The 19,569-nt window shown below is 54.0% G+C and overlaps 7 protein-coding genes across 7 annotated transcripts; 3 read left to right on the forward strand and 4 right to left on the reverse strand.

Moving 5' to 3' along the window:
- Positions 1 to 192: 192 nt before the first annotated feature.
- On the forward strand, positions 193 to 861 carry J4E87_001191 (uncharacterized protein; the record flags this gene model as incomplete). The annotated part of the gene is made up of 3 exons (XM_049372838.1): positions 193 to 264; positions 321 to 377; positions 481 to 861. 3 exons carry the CDS (start codon positions 193 to 195, stop codon positions 859 to 861), a joined length of 510 nt encoding a protein of 169 aa, XP_049237496.1.
- Positions 862 to 1,168: 307 nt separating this feature from the next.
- Positions 1,169 to 4,234, reverse strand: J4E87_001192 (uncharacterized protein; the record flags this gene model as incomplete). The annotated part of the gene is made up of 1 exon (XM_049372839.1): positions 1,169 to 4,234. The coding sequence occupies one exon, from the start codon at positions 4,232 to 4,234 to the stop codon at positions 1,169 to 1,171; it is 3,066 nt and encodes a 1,021-aa protein (XP_049237497.1).
- A 2,678-nt stretch (positions 4,235 to 6,912) lies between these two features.
- Positions 6,913 to 8,619, forward strand: J4E87_001193 (uncharacterized protein; the record flags this gene model as incomplete). Its single annotated transcript, XM_049372840.1, has 1 exon — positions 6,913 to 8,619. The coding sequence occupies one exon, from the start codon at positions 6,913 to 6,915 to the stop codon at positions 8,617 to 8,619; it is 1,707 nt and encodes a 568-aa protein (XP_049237498.1).
- Positions 8,620 to 13,013: 4,394 nt separating this feature from the next.
- Positions 13,014 to 13,994, reverse strand: J4E87_001194 (uncharacterized protein; the record flags this gene model as incomplete). Its single annotated transcript, XM_049372841.1, has 1 exon — positions 13,014 to 13,994. One exon carries the CDS (start codon positions 13,992 to 13,994, stop codon positions 13,014 to 13,016), a length of 981 nt encoding a protein of 326 aa, XP_049237499.1.
- Positions 13,995 to 14,449: 455 nt separating this feature from the next.
- J4E87_001195 (uncharacterized protein) lies at positions 14,450 to 16,164 on the reverse strand (the record flags this gene model as incomplete). The annotated part of the gene is made up of 3 exons (XM_049372842.1): positions 14,450 to 15,580; positions 15,626 to 15,933; positions 16,086 to 16,164. 3 exons carry the CDS (start codon positions 16,162 to 16,164, stop codon positions 14,450 to 14,452), a joined length of 1,518 nt encoding a protein of 505 aa, XP_049237500.1.
- Positions 16,165 to 16,383: 219 nt separating this feature from the next.
- J4E87_001196 (uncharacterized protein) lies at positions 16,384 to 17,269 on the forward strand (the record flags this gene model as incomplete). Its single annotated transcript, XM_049372843.1, has 3 exons — positions 16,384 to 16,448; positions 16,499 to 16,909; positions 16,960 to 17,269. The coding sequence occupies 3 exons, from the start codon at positions 16,384 to 16,386 to the stop codon at positions 17,267 to 17,269; spliced, it is 786 nt and encodes a 261-aa protein (XP_049237501.1).
- A 217-nt stretch (positions 17,270 to 17,486) lies between these two features.
- On the reverse strand, positions 17,487 to 18,347 carry J4E87_001197 (uncharacterized protein; the record flags this gene model as incomplete). Its single annotated transcript, XM_049372844.1, has 1 exon — positions 17,487 to 18,347. The coding sequence occupies one exon, from the start codon at positions 18,345 to 18,347 to the stop codon at positions 17,487 to 17,489; it is 861 nt and encodes a 286-aa protein (XP_049237502.1).
- Between the last annotated feature and the right edge of the window lie 1,222 nt (positions 18,348 to 19,569).

A 19,569-nucleotide genomic window follows, 5' to 3' on the forward strand; every position in this document is an offset into this window, starting at 1 on the left:
CGGGCTCACTTCATCGCAAACGCGACGTGAAGGTGAGTTCAAAGCTGCCGATTTCCCATCCCTCCGTGCCCATATCTACCTCACCACCGCCTCCTGCTCTTAACTAACTCTTCCACACTACATCCACTTCTACGCCACAGACGTATAGCACCTTCACACAACCTCCCACAAAATCCAGAAAACATCCCCAAGATGTCAGACACCGACCCCAAAACCCCCAACAAAACCGGCGCAAGCGGTGCCGCCTGGTCTGAAGGCGAGAAGGTACGTCACCTCTACACCCCATCCAATCCCAATCGCCCCAGCTAACCATACCACAGATCGCATACCTCATCATCCTCTGTGAGAACGAAGGCAAGATCGATGCAAAGATCGGCGTGAGTGCCCTTCTCCCTCTTACACTAGCTGCCACACAGGAGCTACCAACTCAAACCCCAAATCCGCACTCATCAATGTATCCCAGAACTAACAATCCACCAGAACGCGCCCATCCCTGCCGGCCGCTCTATCATCTCCTGCAAGAAACTCCTCGTGCGACTCAAGGAGAAGCACAAAGACGACATTGTCAAGATCAAGAACGGTCAAGCTTTTGCCCCTGCCGCTGCTACTACTACCGACGGCACTCCCGAGAAACCCAAGGCCAAGCCCAAAGCTACGCCTAAGAAGCGGAAGAGCAAACTTGACCTTGATGCTGGTGCTGGTAACGGCGGTGAAGATGGGAAGTGTGAGGAGGATGTGACTGAGGGTTCTCCAAAGAAGAAAGCTACGCCCCGGGGTCGCAAGAAGAAGGTTGAGGTCAAGGAGGAGGTTAAGGAAGAGGAGGGTCTTGTAGATGAGGAGATGCTGGAGGAGGAACTTTGAGGGGTCTGGACCGTGCGCTACCTGGGTCTGCGTTGGGGATGTCTGTCAGCAGATATGAGATTGAGTGATTCACATGGCATGCTCTACTAGGGGTGTAGGCAGTGTGAGAGGGACTGTCTCTTTTCATACTTTGGGGAAGGGACTGGATTTGGACTGGATTGGGGTTATGTATCACCCAAAGAGGGTCTCAAAGAGCACGTCTGGGAATGAATCCAGATGAATGAATACATGATTCTCTGTTACTTCTATCATCCGTACGCTACATCTTACACAGCTCACAACCATTGCTCTCCTTAGCAAACACTACCTACTCCTCCCCCGCCTCAGCCTCCAACTCATCCGGCCCCATCTCCTCCCTCGCACCCCCATCCCCACACTCATGAATAATCTTCTTCCAGCCCAACGGCTGACTTGCATCCTTCACATGCTCAATAGTAGGAAAGTAGTGTTCATTCTTCTTCATCGTCGCAACCCACGGCACATTATCAAACGTCATAACCTTCATGCGGAAGTACTCGTTATCCTTGATCTTCTTGATCTCAGTGAGGAACTCGGAGAGGTTGGGCGTGGGCACGTTGTTGACGTGGGTGACAAAGTTGGTGGGCGCGAGGCCGTACATGTAGGCTGGGGAGCCGCGGGCGCGCGACGAGATGTAGACGTCGGAGTGGATTTTGCTGATTTGTTGGCGCACGGCTTGGTGGGGGCGGTGGAAGGTGGCGCCGCAGAAACTGACGAGGCGGTCGGTTTCGAGGTCTTCGGTTGCGACGGTGGAGACTTTGATGGTCTTCTCCTCGCGCTTGCGAACGACGACGGCGTCGAGGAACTCGTTGTTGTACATGACGTCCAGATCGGGTGAGCGGGTGACGAGCTTGCCGTTGAGGGTGAGGAGGACATCGCCTTCGTTGAGACCGTCGCCGTGGCCGGAGTCGACCTTGCGGACCATGAAGAGCTGGTGGCGCTCTGGGTCGGCTGTCTCGGTCTTCTCGATCCATTCCTCTGAGACGCCCATGACGCGGGCTTGGCTCATTTGCACGGTCTGGAACTCGACGTTCAGGATGCGTAGCTTGGGCGTGTTGCCACCGCGGATCTCGTTGAGCACTGGCAGAAGGTTGGGTGTCGCAAGACCGAGGTGGTACTCAACATCCTTGCCGCTGTGTGATGTCCGCTCGCCCAGGTATGAAAGCCAAAGAGCCTGGACGGTGCCATCCTCCGCGACGAGCACACCAGAGCCACTATGCGAGGCTTGGTTGGTGTCTACGGTGATGGCGTCGAAGTTGGTCGCGCGGTATCTCGGTGTTATCGCGCTGGCTGGGATCGCGACTGTGGTGATATCAGTGACAACAGTCTTTGCTACGACAGGTCGGAAGTTCTGGTTGATGCCGAAGAAGATGGTTTCGGCTCCCTTCTTGATGAAGTCGGTGGCAAACTTGGGTGTCTTTACAGGGGCGTTGACAAGAGAAGCATCGTACTTGACGATGGCATAGTTCTGCAATGGGTGCATGAAGACAACCTTGGCATCGACGAAGATGCTGTCAGCGATGATCAACGAGATGTCGCAAAGGTCATATGGCAGAATTGCTCTCGAGACGAGGACAAGACCCTGTTCGGCGTCGACAACAAGACCGTAACCTTGTTTGTTCATCTTAGGAAAGCCGTCTAGCTTAATAGGCATAGAGACATGAACGCGAACGAAGCTGCGGACGATGTCCACGGCCTCGGGATAGCTTGAGCTCATCTTGACGAAGTTCGCACGGCGAGGAACTGGGGGCACAGATGGAATGGCATCGGCGAGGGGCTTGAAGTCCCACAGGCCAGTTTCGTCATTACGTGTTGCTACCCGAATCTTTGCATGCCAATGCCTGTCGACAGAAGTAATACTAGTGTTCGCAGTGTGCAGATCGCGCAGATGCTTGTACATCATAACCACTCGCTTGCGATCGGGGATCTTCTTCATGACTTGGATGAAAGTGTCAAGGTCAGGTGTTGGCTGGTTGTCAACTTCCTGAATCAACCACCCTGATGTGTAGCCGTCAGCGAACCTAAAGGAGCCCGCTGCCTCACAGACGTATACACCTGCGTTCTTGAGCGAGATAGCGTAAAGACGCGCTTGCTGGTATGAGAGGTCGTGGAACGAAGCGCCTGCGACGGAAACGAACTTGTCGGGGGTGATGGCATGTAGGTCGCCAACGTCTAGCTCGACATCCATGTTCTCCCCAGCACGCTGTATGGTTACAGAGATGGTCTTGCCAACGTTGTCGTCAAGGATCGCATCGAGTCGGACGAACTGTGTAAGCAGCTCTCCGTTGACGCGTAGGAGAAGATCACCTTCTTCGACCTTGGTAGATGCAGGCCCTTGAGGAAGGACGACCTCAGCTACGAGCATGCCTGTCTCCTTGGGAAACTGAGTGCGGATCTCCTTCTCCAGCTCAGGCGAGAGACCTAACCTCCGGCACTCGTCGAACGGCTTGAGTATCCACTGGGTCTGAATGGTGCCTCTGGTGACATGTTGGCTTTGGCGGATGAGCTCGAGAGCACGTAGCGGTCGGTCTAGCGGCAGGAAGTAGTCGGTCGCAGCACCGTCAGCACGTCCACCGGCCTGCAGCGCAACAGCAAAGCCGTCGCGGTCCACGACAGGACTGCCGGAAGATCCTCCACTCGCTGCAGCTGCCGCCTGGATGTAGTTGGTGTTGAAGTCGGAGTAGCCCTCGCCGTATTCGGGCGCATTGCGATCCAGCCGACTGATGACACCCGACAAGATACTGAGCTTCTCTCCCGCATCGTTACCAACGACGCGAATCTCGACACCGACCTTGGCGTTATCGGGGCGCAGTTTGAGGGCGGTGACGGGCATGTACTTGATCTTCTTGGGGTCGAAGCGCAGGATGCCGAAGTCGTGGACGGGGTCGCGGTAGACGGGGTGGACGTCGCACTCCTCGTGGTTGTCGAATATGCAGTAGCCGATGAAAGGACCGGCGCCGACAACGTGCCTGTTGGTGAGGATGTAGCCCTTCTCGGCGTCGACGACAAAGCCCGTCGCCTCTGAGCTGATGGCCGGGTCCGTGTCGAACGAACACGTCTGGCAGAAGTGTATCGACACGACGCTCTTGACCACGTTCTCAATCGTCCGCTGCCATTCTGCCGTGTCCTGCCCCGTGACGGCGGTGATGTGCGCTGACGACGGGAGGGCGTCGGGGGAGCTGTGGGCGCTGTACTCGCTGCGCGCATCGTCCATGGGCTCCTCCAGGTCGGGCGAGTGCGACATGACGCCGTTCGAGGTGTGCGAGTCTACTTCGGGCTTGATCTGCTTGTTTGGGCGGTCGGTTGCGGGCGAGGTTGGCGGTTGCTTGCGCTTGCTTGTTCCATTTTGTTCCATTGGCAGCGAGGTATTTATAGGCGGCGACGTGTGGAGGGAGCGTTTGCCGAGGGGGTGTGCGCTAGAGCTAGACAGCCTCGTGAGGTGCTGCGTGTGAAAGAGGGAGCGCGGGCGTGATGCGGACAACGGTAGGGTGCGTGAAGGTGTCGCAAGGAAGCTTCGTTTGCAGGCGGCGAGTGAGACTCGGCCAAGCAGCATGCCAATCGGGATGACGCGCGTAAACAAAGGAAGCAGGCGCGATGCGGCTGCTGTGAATTAAATGTAGAAGGCGCAAACAAGAAGGCAAAGAAGGCAATTGATGAGTACGGAATGGCTTTCGATCGGCCAAGGATGAAAGTGCACGAAGAGCCCTGCAGCTGCATGCGCCACGGTCCCCGGTCCCTAGTGCCATCGCGAACGTCAGACTCCGCCCCGAAGGTGTTGAACCATCAACAAAGGTCGTCAGGTACAGGACAAATTAATTGTGAACATTGAGGTAAACAATAGGGACCATTAGCTGTATGAACTGGTCAAAGACTGTGAGGTAAATCTTCGTGAGGCTTGAAAGCTGACTGCATTCTATGGGTGACATCATTCACCCGTCAATCACGCATTGTTTCAGGAACGCATCTGCACCCGCATCAAAGACGTATCACTTGATTATGGCTAGCTTTGCAATATCTGTTCAGTTGTTCAACATAAGAATTGACCTCGGGAACCTTTCGCCGCATGTCACCTGTCAGGGTTTCGGTGTCACCCACCCACCTGTAGACGCATTCAACGGCCAAGTCTCGGATGAAAGCCTTCCAACAGCACGTCGCAAATAAACCAACTAATACAGCCATATCAACGTCCTCGTGTGATGATCGGTCGGCATCTAGAATCTTTGATACATCGAAGGCCTTCATACTTCGGGTTCGCAGAGTCACAAATGGTTGTGATATTCTCGTTCGGGAGTGCCTCGTCGTATGACCATGCTAGGCGTTGCAGAGTTTGAAAATCGCTGGGCTCTCTGCGAAGCATATCCCCGATTGAGTGGAGCCTGTGACTCCCTCTAGAGTATTGCTATTCGAAGTTGTTGTTCTGACGACGCGCCCAAGCTGCCCTTGTTCGGTATCGTCTAGAATGCTTGCGATATCTCTTGCTAGGGCGTGGTTTTGCGCACGCATTGCGGAAGATGTCAATGGCTCGGAGCTCTGGGCCGACGAGACCCAAACAAAATGGAGGATCTGAGTCCCCTCAAGTGACTGTTGGTTGCACTTCTCCCTCCGATGATATGCCGAACACCTCTAGAGTCTAGTCTGGTCCTTGTAAGCCAGAAATGCTCGACTATACTTGAGATATCTCTGGCTGGAATGCTCCCGCCCGAACCACGACCAGGTTCCAGTCTGAGCCAAAAGCGAAGTCTCTTCCTGGAGGCTGATATGCAGATCCTGGTATCATGGATGACCTAAGGCCCTTCAGTTCCGGTTCAACCGTTTGAAAGGATGTGACTATCTTTAGAAAATGAGTAATCAAGAATATACCTCAGTCCAGGGAAGGGCTGGACATCCACCTATAGCAGGTGATGGAAGTCAATGACTCAGGAGTCCACATTGTGTCAGCGGTTTGCAGACTTTCGTCTCGGGACCGATGTAGGCTGCAGGGTGTCCAGATTCAGTCCAATCAATTGAACGGTTGTGTAGAAAGTCGATGACCCAGGAGTCTACGTTGGGTCGAGAGTTTGCCAAACTTTGTTCCACGACCAATGTAGGCTGCCGGGTGTCTAGGTTCGGTCCAATCGTTTAGATGGTGGCAACGAAAGTCGATGACCCAGGAGTCTACGTTGCGTCAAGAGTTTGCAGACTTTCGTCTCAGGACCAATGTAGACTGCAAGATGTCCAGGTTCGGCCCAACCGCTTGGAGAGCTGTGTCTATCCTTGGGAACATTAGTAACCTGGAATCCAGCTCATTCCAGGAAGAAGCTGAACGCCGCCTATAGCAGATGGAAGTACTCAAAGACCCAGGAGCCTACGTTGCATCGGGATGTCACAAGACTTTCGTTCTGAGACCCACGTAGGCTGCAGGATGCTCCGGTTTTCCTGCGCATGGAGTGAACCCAAGTTTGAGTACTTGCTATAGACTTGACATAGCGACGCCTTGATGCGCCATATCCAACGCAAAACCTGAGCAGCCTGGAGCCTACATCGACCTTGGACCATATAAGTTGTTAGATTTCAACTCGATGTAGGCTGCAGGGTGCTCCGGTTTTCCTGTGCATCGAGTGAATCCAAGTGCAAAACCTGGACAGCGTGGGGCCTACATCGACCTTGGACCATCCAAGTCGCTAGTTTTCAGCTTGATGTAGGCTGCAGGCCTGTTCTCTGACTCAACCGTATGGCGGGGTGTGACGAACTTCAGTGTATTATTAATCGAGATTTGAAATGTGTTGATACGCTGTAGTCTGCAAAGCGAAAATCTGGTAGGAGTATACCAAATTATATTATTGGTAGATTGGTGGTTCAGAGGGGTCAGGGGTGTGGCGGTGTGGCGGTGTAGCGCCGGCAAATCGTACCATGGATGCGTTCAGGGGCCTGTGCGCGGGAGTGGCCTGTGCGCGCGGAGCAATAACTCGCGTTCTGAACTCCTCTCTCCTCCATCAACTCTACACTCTTCTCTCACCACACCACATACTTGAAGCCACACCACAAATCACAACAATGACTTCATCAATCTTCTACAAGTTCAAGAATTCAAGGGAAAGCGAGCGCATTATCTTCAACGGCACCGATTTGAGCGTTTTCGAGCTCAAGAAAGAGATCATCAGCGCAAGCGGCCTGGGCGATGGCTCTGATTTCAACTTGCACATCTTCCCGCAAGATGAACCCAATTCTGAGCTCAAGGACGATACCACTTTAATCCCGCGCTCATCCACAATCATAGCAATTCGGCGTCCTGCGCCAAGAGGACAAGGTCGAGCTGCCCGCTACGTCACCGGCAAAGCGCCTTCACGCGCAATCTCTTCACAATCCAAGCCAGTTCCCTCTCTACGTGGTGGTCATATCGAAAATGCCGAAGATCCTGAAGCCGCATTCTTGGCCGAATCAGCAATTGCCTGGGATGCACAGAAAGAGGCACTTTCGAACGCAAAACCGGTCTATCGAAAAAATGCCTCCAAGAATGTTGTTGTCCCTTCACATCCTCCCCCACCCGGCTATGTCTGTCGGCGCTGCAACATCAAGGGCCACTGGATTCAAGCCTGCCCAACCAACGACGATCCCGATTTCAAGCCTGTTTTCCAAGCCAAACGTACTACTGGAATTCCTCAATCTTTCTTGAAGAAAGTTGAAAAGCCAGTCGACGAAGAAGCTGCAAAGGGCATCATGTTGAACGCCGACGGAGAGTATGTTCAGGTCATGGCAGATACCAAGACCTGGAATAAGTTCCAGGAAAAGACCAATATATCTCGCCAACAAGCCGCCAACGCTGATGCAGCAAGCAGAGAGCTTGCTGAACGCGGTCTGCAATGTCCGCTCGACAATCAGAGATTCGTCGACCCAGTCAAAACCCCTTGCTGCGGCAAGACGTACTGTCGCGAATGCATCGACAATGCGCTTGCAGACAGTGACTTAATTTGTCCGAACTGTGCGAAGGAAGACGTTTTGATGGATGACCTCGTCGCCGATGACAACATGGTCAAGTCTCTCAGGGAATACGACATTGAGAAGGCAGAGAAAGACAAGGCAGCAAAGGCAGTCGCATCAACAAATGAAACAAGTTCTCTATTAATTGCTACTGACACCGCATCTCCTTCTGTCGCAAATGACGAAACAACTGCTTCCGCCACTGCTACTACTACTGCAGCGGCTGACGAAGTCTCCGATACTGACTCAACCTCTTCAAAGAAGCGCAAGCAGCCTCCCACAGACATCAAGCCTCCCACCGCGCCGAAAGCCATGCGTCAAGCCGCCGACCCCGCCTCGAAGATGGAACAAGACTTTATACAACAGATGGAGATGCTCAAGAACACACCGATGGGCGCCATGGGAATGCAGATGGGTATGCCTATGCAAATGGGTATGCCTCAGCAGATGGGCTTCCCGAACAGCTTCCAGAACGGCTACCAGATGGGCTTCCAGCCGCAGCAACAGCAGCAGATGCCGCAACAGCAATGGTATCCCCAGCAGAACTTCGGCTACGGCGGCCAGCAGCAGTACGGTCAACAGTACGGCCAGCAACAACCTCAGCAGCAACAGTTTGGATGGGGCGGACAAGCGCAGACACAAGGACAAGGACAAGGACAATGGGGCAGCGCGCAGGGCCAGGCGCAAGGGCAGCAAGACCCCAACGATGCGTACGACAGGCAGCCCGTCAACCCTCGCGGTCGCAACCGCAGGTCTCGCGCACCGGACTACCGCTATCTTTGAGCAGTAGGAACGTTTCTAGTCCGCTCTCATCGTATCACGACACTACCACACTCGAAACTACATCACACATCACAACAACGGCTTCATGAACTTTTACGGCGGGCATCGGCATTGGGCGGGCATTCACACGGCGTTACTCTCACCTTCACGACAAGCGACCATGGGGCATGCATCAGGGGCGGGACAGGGAAATACCGGTCTAGCATGGAGCGAGGGCGTTTTTGACATTTACCTGTTTACGGCGTTTCTGGGATTATTTTGACTTTTTATCGGGGTGTTTCTGAGATTGCTTTGGCTCTCACTCGGCGTTTCTGGGAATACATTTGACTTTTTTTCTGCTTGCTTTACGGACTTCACATTAGTTAGTTATCATGAAATGCAAACCACAAAACACACAAAATTACACCTCCTCTGCTTTGTCCTCGGTGAAGACTACTCGAAAAGTGATGCGGCGTGCAGACTACATGGGTTCACGAGCTCATCAATTGCGAAGTGCTAGTGCGATGTAGCCCCTACGTTCCACCCTCATCACCTGCCCAAGAGGGACACTACTACATATCTGATGATCCCATACTAACTACATGGGCCAACGAGCTCATCAGTTGCGACGTGCTATCATGATGTAGCCCTTACGCTCCACCCACATCGCCAGTCCAAGAGGATCACTACTACACATCTGACGACCCCATACCGACCATATGGGCCCACGGTCTCATCAGTTCCAACGTGCCAATGTGATGTAGCCCTTACGTTTTACCACCATTATCCGTTTGAGAGAGTTAGTGTTACATTTCTAATCACCTCATATCAACTACATGGGTCTACGATCTACCCTTCGTGACACGAGGGTGTCATGTAGCCACCAGCTTTCCCCGTCATCATCCGTATCAGAAAGTCATTCTCATCTACCAGTTACCCTACACAGGCTACGTAGTTTTATGATAGATCATTTGCGATGTAACAGCGTCATGTAATCGCCAGGCAACACGCTTATCATGCCCTGTCCGAGAGGTCTCCTGTCTACTTCTTTACCCCACATAGGCTACATGGGTGGACGATGTATTGTTTGTGACAAGGGAGTATTATGTAGTCGCCAGACACCACGATCATTATGTCCTATTCGAGCGGTCTTGTGTCTGCTTATCGATCCCACATATGCTACATGGGTTTACGCTATGTTATCTGCAACGTGTGAGTGTGATGTAGCTACCAGACCTCATTGTCATCATGCCGCATCTGAGGGGCCGCCTGCCTACCCGGATACCCCACAAAGGCTACATGAGTCCCTATTCTGTTATATACAACTAGAGAATGTCATGTAGCCATCAACCTCCACTGTTGTCATGTACCGTTCAAAGGGTCTCCTGTCTTCCCTGACACCCCACACCCTACCCTTCATCCATCCTTCGACCTTATCCTGATACTGACATGCATTCCCTGCTTAGTTAAGGCTGACTCTCGGTGCGGTCAGACTGAGGTGTTAATGTCGCTGCAAGTGCGCGGTTCAGTGGACAGAGTAGGAATACAGGATCGATTAAGCGCCTTTAGGTGTTATCAAGAGATAAATATCGTGAAGAGGTCAGGTCGACACGAATGGGGTAGTGGGCTACGGAGGTTGTACTGCTCTGCTCCTCTTTCGTGATGCACGTCTCTGCGCTGTGTCATGTGGATGCCGCGGTATTCGGGAGTGCTGTAAGGACAGCCCCTGTTCGATTCTTTCGTGTCCAGTTTTTGTTTCACTCGAACGTGGAACTACACTTGTCTCATCGGATACACACATTGATACTGCTTACTCGGGTCCAACTTGTATACAATATCTAGTGTGTTACGATGTTAGAAGGCGTAGGTAGTATGCAAGCCGATAAGACTGGGCTAGCGAAGATTGAGATGCACTTCGAGCAGGTAGACGGCATAGTACAACAGTGAGTTCTTTGGGACTTGTCATATGGCAGCTTGATACGGGCTTTCAGAGTAACGTAACTGGAAGACGGTCGATCTTCAGGAGCATTTTGGGGGTGTGATGGAGAAAAGAGCTCAAGATGGTTTTGGACACGCGTTGTCGCAATAAAACGTGAATGCGCAGGGTTGCGTATGGATGTTGCTGCTACATGTTCAAGTATGCCAGATGGTATGCGCAACGCCAAGTTACATTTCGTGCGCGTTACGCTATTTGGTACGAGCGTGGCGGAGAAGTGCAAGGAATCGATGGCGTGGAGAACCTCAGGCATCGCATGCGAGTTTCGTTGGCGGCAATGAGTCTCGAGCTTTGTATATACTGATGCGGAGCTAGGCATCCACGTTCCCCACTGAGTACAGTTAGGAAATGAGACGGATGCGTACCGCAGAAAAGACCAGTTTAGCATCGCAATCTTATCGTTCAGTGACCTCGAGATGACGTCGCAAAGGCTTGCTGGAAATGTATCATGTGCAGCGCAGACCATCTACAGAGTACCCAGGAACCTAAGGCTTGTTATTCGCGATATATCCGCAAGACGTCGGATATGCTAAAACAGGAAGTGGTCGAGCGGCCTCGTGCCTAGGTCCACGGGTGATGCTGATGACCTCGGATTGGAAGAGGTAGCGACTACTCCCAATGAAGTTTAGGCTCGCAATATTCTACCATCCCTTCTCCATGCTCCAATCCACTGGCCATCTCTCGCATCACGATGGAAAGTCCATATCGCGTTCTTTGATGCCTGTCGACACGACTTCAGGTGCCGGATGCACACACATTCGCGAACGTTGGAACTTTTCAATATGGCGTGTATAAAGATGCTCACTCCCCATCACCTGAGGACATGAGCCTGCTATCGCGCTCTCTGTAGCCTTTGGTCTGCTGATCATAGCTGCACAGAGCATTCCGAATACCTTCTACACCAACCTTGGTAGCGACAACGACAAAGCCCCCACAGTGAAAATCGTACTTGCGGCGGCGAATTAGGAAGTTGCTGTCATCAATCCAGCCTGCAAGTATCGAGAAAACCATCATCTGATCCACGTGTGCGATTTTACTATTCTGGATCTGACGTATCCTTTGGAGAACTGGCCACTGAGATGGCACTCATTGCAGTTTCCGTTATATTGTCGCTACCTACCTCACTGACACACTGAACCAAGCCTTCCTTCGCTACCGCGCGCAGTTGGAAAGAACAGTAAAGCACGATGGCACAGAACAATATTCGAATATGCATTCCCCATTCAGCAAGATACTTCATCACCCAACAACATTTCTAAACCATCATTCCCGTCTTCAGCAAGAATATCAAACACGCTCTTAACCCAGCCATACAAGAAATTCTACCACCCACACACCCACCATGGTGGTCTCCGGGTCGCCATTTCTTGTCCTCGAGACACCGCCACCACCGCCACCACCGCCGACTATCCGCACGCATCCACATCTTTTCAGTCCACAAACAACCTACCCAGCACCCCCGCCGCCCACCCGTCAGGTACCATCCCACCTTCTGCGCCCAGGTTCATACATACCACAACTCACTTGTGCGACACCGACTCTACCCACGCAGCAGATTCCGTCTCGCCCTCTACCTCCAGTTCAGTATCCCCAGCCAACTCTACAACCAACTCTCCAGCCAACTCTCCAACAACAACAACCATCACCATCGTCCCAACCCATCATACCTAGTGAACACACATACAAGGCCCCGACCCGTCCCCCCGGCCTCTCCACCCAACCAGGCCAATACCCAACGCAGCTCTTCGACGCACTCATCTACCAGCACAAGTGTGCAGGCTGTGTCCACGAGCGTTTCTACGGGAAAGAATACAGCACGTACCATTGGCCGGCGTGTAGGTGGTTGGAAGGGAGGGAGAGGATGGGGAATGCGGATGCGAAGGTGGGGTGTGGGGGGTGGAGGAATGTTTTTAAGGATGAGATTGAGAATGGTGGGGATGGGAAGGGGGATGGAGAGGGGGGTAGAGAGGGGAGTGGGACGAATGGATGCTGGGTTGGAAATGGAGATGGAGGAGCGGCGAGGCGGGCATGGGAGAGAAGAGGAGGAGATGGAAGGGGGGTGAGGGCGTGTGATGGGGCGGAGACTTGGAGGAGGGAACAAAGATGACGAGGGGTTGGAGGAGGGGATAGAGGGGGAAAGGGGCTGTTCCTCGATAGGGTTCGGTTTGCTTCGGTGTACTATGTCTGATTCTGTTTCGCAGACTTGTGAACTCAGAGTGTCTAGAGGACATAGTGTTAGGAAACGCAAGTTTCGCAAACGCGCAGGAACGACCAAAGGTGTTGGGTAGAGATAAGAATGAGTAAACTTGATCGTACAAATACCAACACCACATACCTACAACGCCATAGCACAAGATGTCCACTCCAATGCTCCTTGATGGATGCTTGTACTCAACGCCAAAGTTCAAACCCAATACCCCTAAATACTCTCCCCCGTCTCCGCCCTCGGCCTAAACCCATCCGGCGTAAAAGTCCAACCCCTCCCCTCCGTAGGCGTCATAGCCCTCCTCCTCTCCACTGGACTCCAATCCATGACGCCCGGCGCCGGCAACCCCGCAATGGCAGCATCATCTCTCGCGCGCTGTCTATCCATACTCTGTCTCTCCAGACTCTGTCTTTCCACCCCACCGCCTCCAGCACCACCCGCCGCCGTCGCAGCACTCCCCTGCATAACCACGCCGCCCGGACTGCCCAGCCCCTCAGTATCAGTAACCAGCCTGACACCCGCCGTCCGCTGGCGTTCCCTCTCTTTAACCGCCCGCTTTCCCTCCGCCTTCTTCTTCTCAAACTCGATGATAAGCGTTTTAAAATACGCTTCTGCGGCGCTGGTCGCGGAGTAATGAACCGGTGTCCAACTATAACTATTACTCGCCAGCGGATTGGCTCCGTATTGGAGTAGCATCCTCAGGGCCTTTAATTCCCCCGCCGCAGACGCATGGTGCAGCGCTGTGTTGCCTTGTAAATCGCTCGCGGAGAGTAAATTCGGTCCGTGGAGGATGAGCGTGGGAATGAGATGCAGCGTCCCCGCACCAGACTGACACGCCAGCATGAGGGCATCGAGCCCAGATTTATTCTTCCAATCCACCGCCTCAGGGAAGCGCTTAGCGAGGTAAACGCCGCATTCCTCCTTGCCCGCCGAAGCCGCAAGCATGAGAGGTGTTTCCCAATCGTTGTTCCTGCTGATCATGCCGTCTTCATGGCCAGCGTCGACGAGGAACTCGGCAATGGTCGTGAAGCCATGTTTAGCCGCGAGGTGCAGCGACGTGTTGGAGCGGTCGTCAAAGTCCGGGTTGCGCAGGTACTTGTGGTTGTTGCGGATGATGCGTTGGACGAGGGCGAGGTCGTTGAGGAGGATGGCGCGCCGGAGTCGCCGGGGTACGTCAATCCTGAGCGACGGCATTAGGGACGCGTTCTTGGGCTGGGGGGTACGTGGAGGGGCGCGTTACTCTGTGGGATACGACTTACATGGCTGCGGCAGTGAAACATGGTGGGATGATCAAACGGCGAGGAGACGCGCGGGCAATCGCGTAGTGACGTTGGGAAGCTGAGCTGCTGTGGGGCGGGAGCGTTGGGCCTTGGATCAAGCTGCGGAGACCTTTCACGGAATCTTGCTGCAACTGGCCTAGCACTCGCGTGGATGCGCTGCATGGATCCGTCCGTCAGATTAGCGACTCTTGTAGCATCTGCACTGTCACATGTCACTGGTGGGTGGATAGTGTGTCATGACGTCTCGGATCTGGTCTATTCATGCATCATTAAGATGTTTGTCCCACATTGTCGGGAACTTCTATCAATGCCAGCCCATATGCGGCTATCTTACACGCTCACGAAATGATCGTCCAAGCTGTAATGCCTCTACAAGCCTTCAAAGTCTCCAGCCGCATCGTCCTCGTCAATGTCGCCATCTTGAATCTCCTTGGCCAACTCGCGTTCTCTCTCGCGTGCCTCCTGAGCGTTCTTGAGCTCCAGACGATGTTGGTTCATGGGGTAGCGCATGGCCTTGACGCACTCGTCGTGCAGGGTCAAGCACGCCCGAATGCGCTCGTGGAATGCCTCACCAGGCTCGCGGGTTGCATAGATGTCGCCAGCGACCTTGGTCTGCATGAAACCCTTCTCGTGGTCAATTGAAGCCTCTATGACTCCGTCGCGGATAGCCTTGGCAACAATGTATTCGGCCGACTCCTCACTCTCGAGGCCAAGGCGAATGCAGATGTCGCGGAGCGAGATGCGCGAGTATGAAAGCGACAGCATGCGGATGCCAGTCTTGATGACGTTCTGGCGCAGACGGAGGATCAGGGTGTAGGTGCCGTCACGGTGGAAGACGGACGAGGATGTCTGCACAACCTTCAGGAAGCCCTGTAGGTCACCGACACGGACTGCCTGGACCAGGCGGAAGTAGGGCTCCATGGCACGCTCCAGACGGGGCTGGCTGAAGACGTCGCGCTCGGGGATATCACCCATCAGCAGCTCAACGACTACCAGGAGCTTCATTGAGGCCTGGTAAAAGCCAGTCGCGCAATGGGCAGAGGGCGACTTGCGGGTGGCGCTGATCAAGTGCTCATGTGCCTCAGTGTAAGACAGCTGGATAGCCCGTATGCGACCGAGGTAGTACAGGTACCTCGCGACCTGGTTGTTGGGGGCGTTTGGTGGGAATTGTGTCTGCGCAACGAGGAGATCGGCTTGTGTGATGTCGGCGGTCGAGAGGTAGTTTCGGAGCAGCAGGGTGGTGACAGACGCCTGCGTGTCGGGGTCTTTCCTGAGCACGGCGCTTCGGAGAGCGGCGAGCAGCTTTCCGCGGATGTTGATGACGGGCGACTGCTTGGACGGAGGCTTGGGGTCCATCTCCTCGTGGAAGAGGGAGAAGTAGAAGTAGGCCTTGGCCGCTAACGAGTCCAGCGTCCGCCTGTTGAGCTCTCGGATCTTGTCTACCAGCGTCTCGGCGAATTCGGCACCCTCTTCAAACTCCTTTTGATCGTAAAGATATACCTGCACCCGTTAGATATGAACCATTGCTGCCGTCACCAAACGTACCTGTATCAGAATGGCTATGTATACGTCCACCTCGGGCAGGGGCTCCTTGGTGTTGTTCTTGTTAAGTTGCACCTCCTCCTTGTACTGGGAGACGACGCTCTGTATCGCCTCGCCGTCCATGCCAATGTACTCGATGAAGTTGCGCGCCGTGGCGTTGTTGGGCGAGTACGTCAGGATGATGACAGAGCATAGCACGCGGTCGGTGAGCCTCTTGCGGAGCGACGATATGGAGCGGAGGGCGCGTAGGGTGAAGCGGGTATCGAACTGGGCGACGGCTCGCTCGAGGAGCACAAAGTTGCTGCGGATGTCTGTCGTCGTCGGATCAGCACGCTGGTACAGATACTTGCACGCCGCGACCTCGGTGGCGATGATGTGATTGGGGCACATCTTGCGGACCGGCCACGAGGTAGTGCAGTTGGTACAGGGGCACTTTGAGGTAAAAGGCATGTTGACTACTTACCAGCAATCGCCTTCTGCTCGACGTTCTCGGTTTTGGGCTGCTCGCCCTCGACGACGACGCCTTCCATGCTGTCCGCCATGATGGTCGCTCTTGACGTGGAGGTGGGGGGACGGAAGGTGCGGGTGTTTATGGGGGTAGTGGTGGGTGGTGAGGGTGGTGTTGATGCTTTGCGGAGGTTGAGCTCCCAGCTTCACTGACGCCAGCGCGGCGGAACATCGGGGAATAGTTATCGAGCACCGACGCGCCCTTGTTGACCCCCGCGTCACCCCAGCATACTCGATATACACTCTATCTCGGCATGGCACTTCTGGATGCACACCTAGAGCAGATCTCGCTCTGCTCAGCGTCGATTGCAGAGTTGCCGTGGGTCTTCCGTCCTTCACCCTCGATAGCTTCCAACTGAACACCCCCAGGTTCGCCCCGCCCAAGATCTTCACCAACGCGTTACTGCAAAACCACGATATCACGAGCTTGATTCGAGACACCGAACTTCACGAACGCGCACTATTCTCCGTTCCTCCACCACCCGCAGCCCCGAAGCATGCCGAACCAGCTCCGTCTACCAACAGGCGCAACACCATCTTCAACCCCAATGGAGGCGGCAGCACCAGCACAGGCGGCGGCGGTGCGAATGCCGTAAGAGCACCAAGGCGCAACACGGCTGTAGCAGCAGTTCTCGGCAATGAGCTAGTAGAGAGAATACGCCGAGGAGGTGGTGGAGGAGCGGGTTCTGGTCTTGGCTACAGAATGTACAACGGCAGCAACAAGAATGAGATTGACGTGGAGTCTCTGTTAGAAGGAGCCGAGAAGCTTCTTGGGGTCTAGTACGTCTCAATCAACGTCAGACATGCAATCCCCAACTGACCGAGGATAGCCCCATACCAGGCGTCCACGACAAAATCGCAGCCATGCGCCAACGACACGCCCAAGTCTCCGCCTCGCTAGAATACTACGAAAACCGACTTGCCGAACAACAAGCTCAGCTCGGCAAGCTGAACCGCTCGCGAGGTGACTACGCGGAGGAGGATATGGATGAGCTCGAAGAGGAGCCCGAGCCAGTAGTCGCGCTGACTGAGGAAGACCTTCGGCGAGAGGAAGAGGAGACGCGTCAACTTGAGAAGAAGAAAAAGGAGCTTGAGGATCGTGTTACTTCCATGTCGAGAGATATATCTGGTTTGAGGTGAATTGGAAGTGGTTAAGAATGTGATTTGAAGTTAGGCTAGGAGTTGCAATATGATACCCCATGTTTTCGCCTCAGCAATTTGGACTATACAGTGATAGACTACATGCTTATTCACGAGCAGAGAGAGGATGATGCAATCATTGTTATTCGTCAATCGTTACTAGGGATATTTTATGTACAAAAGAGGAAACTTGTCAAAGCCTCCATGCTTTCCGTTACTAGAACAGCGCACCACCCAGCATAGCGCCACCAAGGAAACCAGCTGCAATGGGCAGGCCGGCGCCACCGCCATAGCCGTATCCATACGGCCTACCGTACGGCCCAGCAGGACGCATATACCTCACACCAGGATTTCCAAACTGGCGTGCACCATAAGGATTATATCCATAAGCTCCCCTCGGAGCATACGGCCCATGAGGCGGCTCGATATAAACATCCCTGCCCTGACGGTCCTTGCCCAGCAACTGCGGCTGCCCCGTCTCCATAGCACGTATCAGAGCCTGTCTTGTACGCAGATGTTGAAGATACGCCTGCCGTTCCTGCTCCGCACGCTGAGATCGAGACTGTTCACGCTGCTCATGCGTCTGACCCGTGATCTTGTCCTTCAGCTTCCGTGAAAACTTGTGTATGCCTGTTGGTTCTCCAGGTGCCGCAGCACCTTTACCCTTCGATGTAGGTCGTGGAGGGAGTTGGTCTTCCGCGTCAGAGTCCTCAGCTGTGAGGTCCTCCAGTGTCATGGTTCGGTGCATGCGCGTGTGCTTCTTACGCTCTTCGGGAGTTAAAGTGTTGAGGTACTGCTCGTCGTCGTAGGGGTGCGTCCATATGCTACGTGGAGGATCGGCTTTGGTGTCGACGAAGAATTGGTGCGAGGTCTCTGGGTCGAAACTACGGACCCAACCGTCAGGAAGCGCGCGCATCTCGTCTTCCATGGAGCGGCGGCGCTCAGGTGGGATGCCATTGCGTTCGGTGCGGGCTGCAGGGCCGTCGGTGGAGACGCGGTGGATGCCCTGGGAGGGTTCGGCGTCGAAGATGGCGGCTTCGTAGCTGGGTGGTGGCTCGTTTGGATGGGAGGTTGCCATTGTGGAGGGTGTAGGTCGTGTGAAGCTTTGAGGGAGGTTTTTGGTACTTTTCTGTAGACGATGTCTTGAATTTGAGGTAGTAGAGCTTATAGGTGGGTAGATTCAAGATTGTTACAGTGTATGTGAACGTAGTAGCATCGTTTGATAGAGGAAGTGGCGTGTAGGTTCGTGACGTCAATGTGGCCGTGCATCTCAACGGGGCTAAGGGGCAGCGTCTCCGATGTGTTTCTTGCATGTGATCTTCGCCACCCTTCTGTGCATCACCAATCTGCACCATTCTGCCATCATGGCTTTGCCACACATCATGCGAAAGCCTGAAACGCGTGCGCAACATCCGGGGAAGCCTTTCCAGATATCCATGAGTGCACACCAGCCTCGTCTCTCCACCATGTGCGCTTGTCACACTGCAGAAATCCCCACAGGGACGAATGGCGCGTGTCCCACCGAGGTCTCGAGACCGACAACCGAGACCCCGGCGCTGGCTTCGGTAGTCTGAGATCTCGTGTTCGACGCTTCTTGCGCCCGGTAATTTCCTGGCTATGTCCGCAGCATCTGCGTTTGTTGGGTATGTCGAGCCGGACCAAGGATTACATCACGAGCGTGCTGCGACGATGCCAAACATCCTGGACATATCGATTCCAGCTATGAAAAACATAGCAGCACTGCCACTTTACTTGACAAACGGGCAGATCTCTATATCATCTTCTTCACACACCTCAATCAACATACCTTGCTCCGATGATCATGCGGCTGAAGCACCACACCGAGTTGGGAAATACGGTGTCAAACACGCAGGTCAGGTGCAGCGTTCCCGTCCCTCTTCTATTCTACCAAGGGTATATGGTCTTACGTCTACTGTCGAGGCAGTCAGCCTCGCGCGCACCTTGCTATCATTTGGAACCACCCACCAACGCTTTAGGAGATCTGTGCCGGGCTCTGGCTCTTCCTTACCAACCCTCGAATAGGCCTGGAAATGTTTTGGGGCACGTTGTTTGGTCATGCGAAGAATCCACGATACCACATCTATGGAAGCTATACTGTATGCATCTACTGACAAACGTGTAGCTTCTCGATGTGTGTACTCTTAGCGCTCTTGAGCTGTACAGCCTGCCCTATTTCCATCGACTACCACAACTCCACAGATCCACTGTCTGAGGCAAGAACGTATATCGCCATATGTTAAGGGTTACTAGTCAGAGCATTATGGGACGACCCGGGCGCC

This window comes from Alternaria ethzedia (assembly GCF_023757985.1).
Source record: "Alternaria ethzedia strain BMP 0044 chromosome Unknown scaffold_2, whole genome shotgun sequence".
In the NCBI taxonomy this organism is placed as follows: Eukaryota; Fungi; Ascomycota; class Dothideomycetes; order Pleosporales; family Pleosporaceae; genus Alternaria; species Alternaria ethzedia.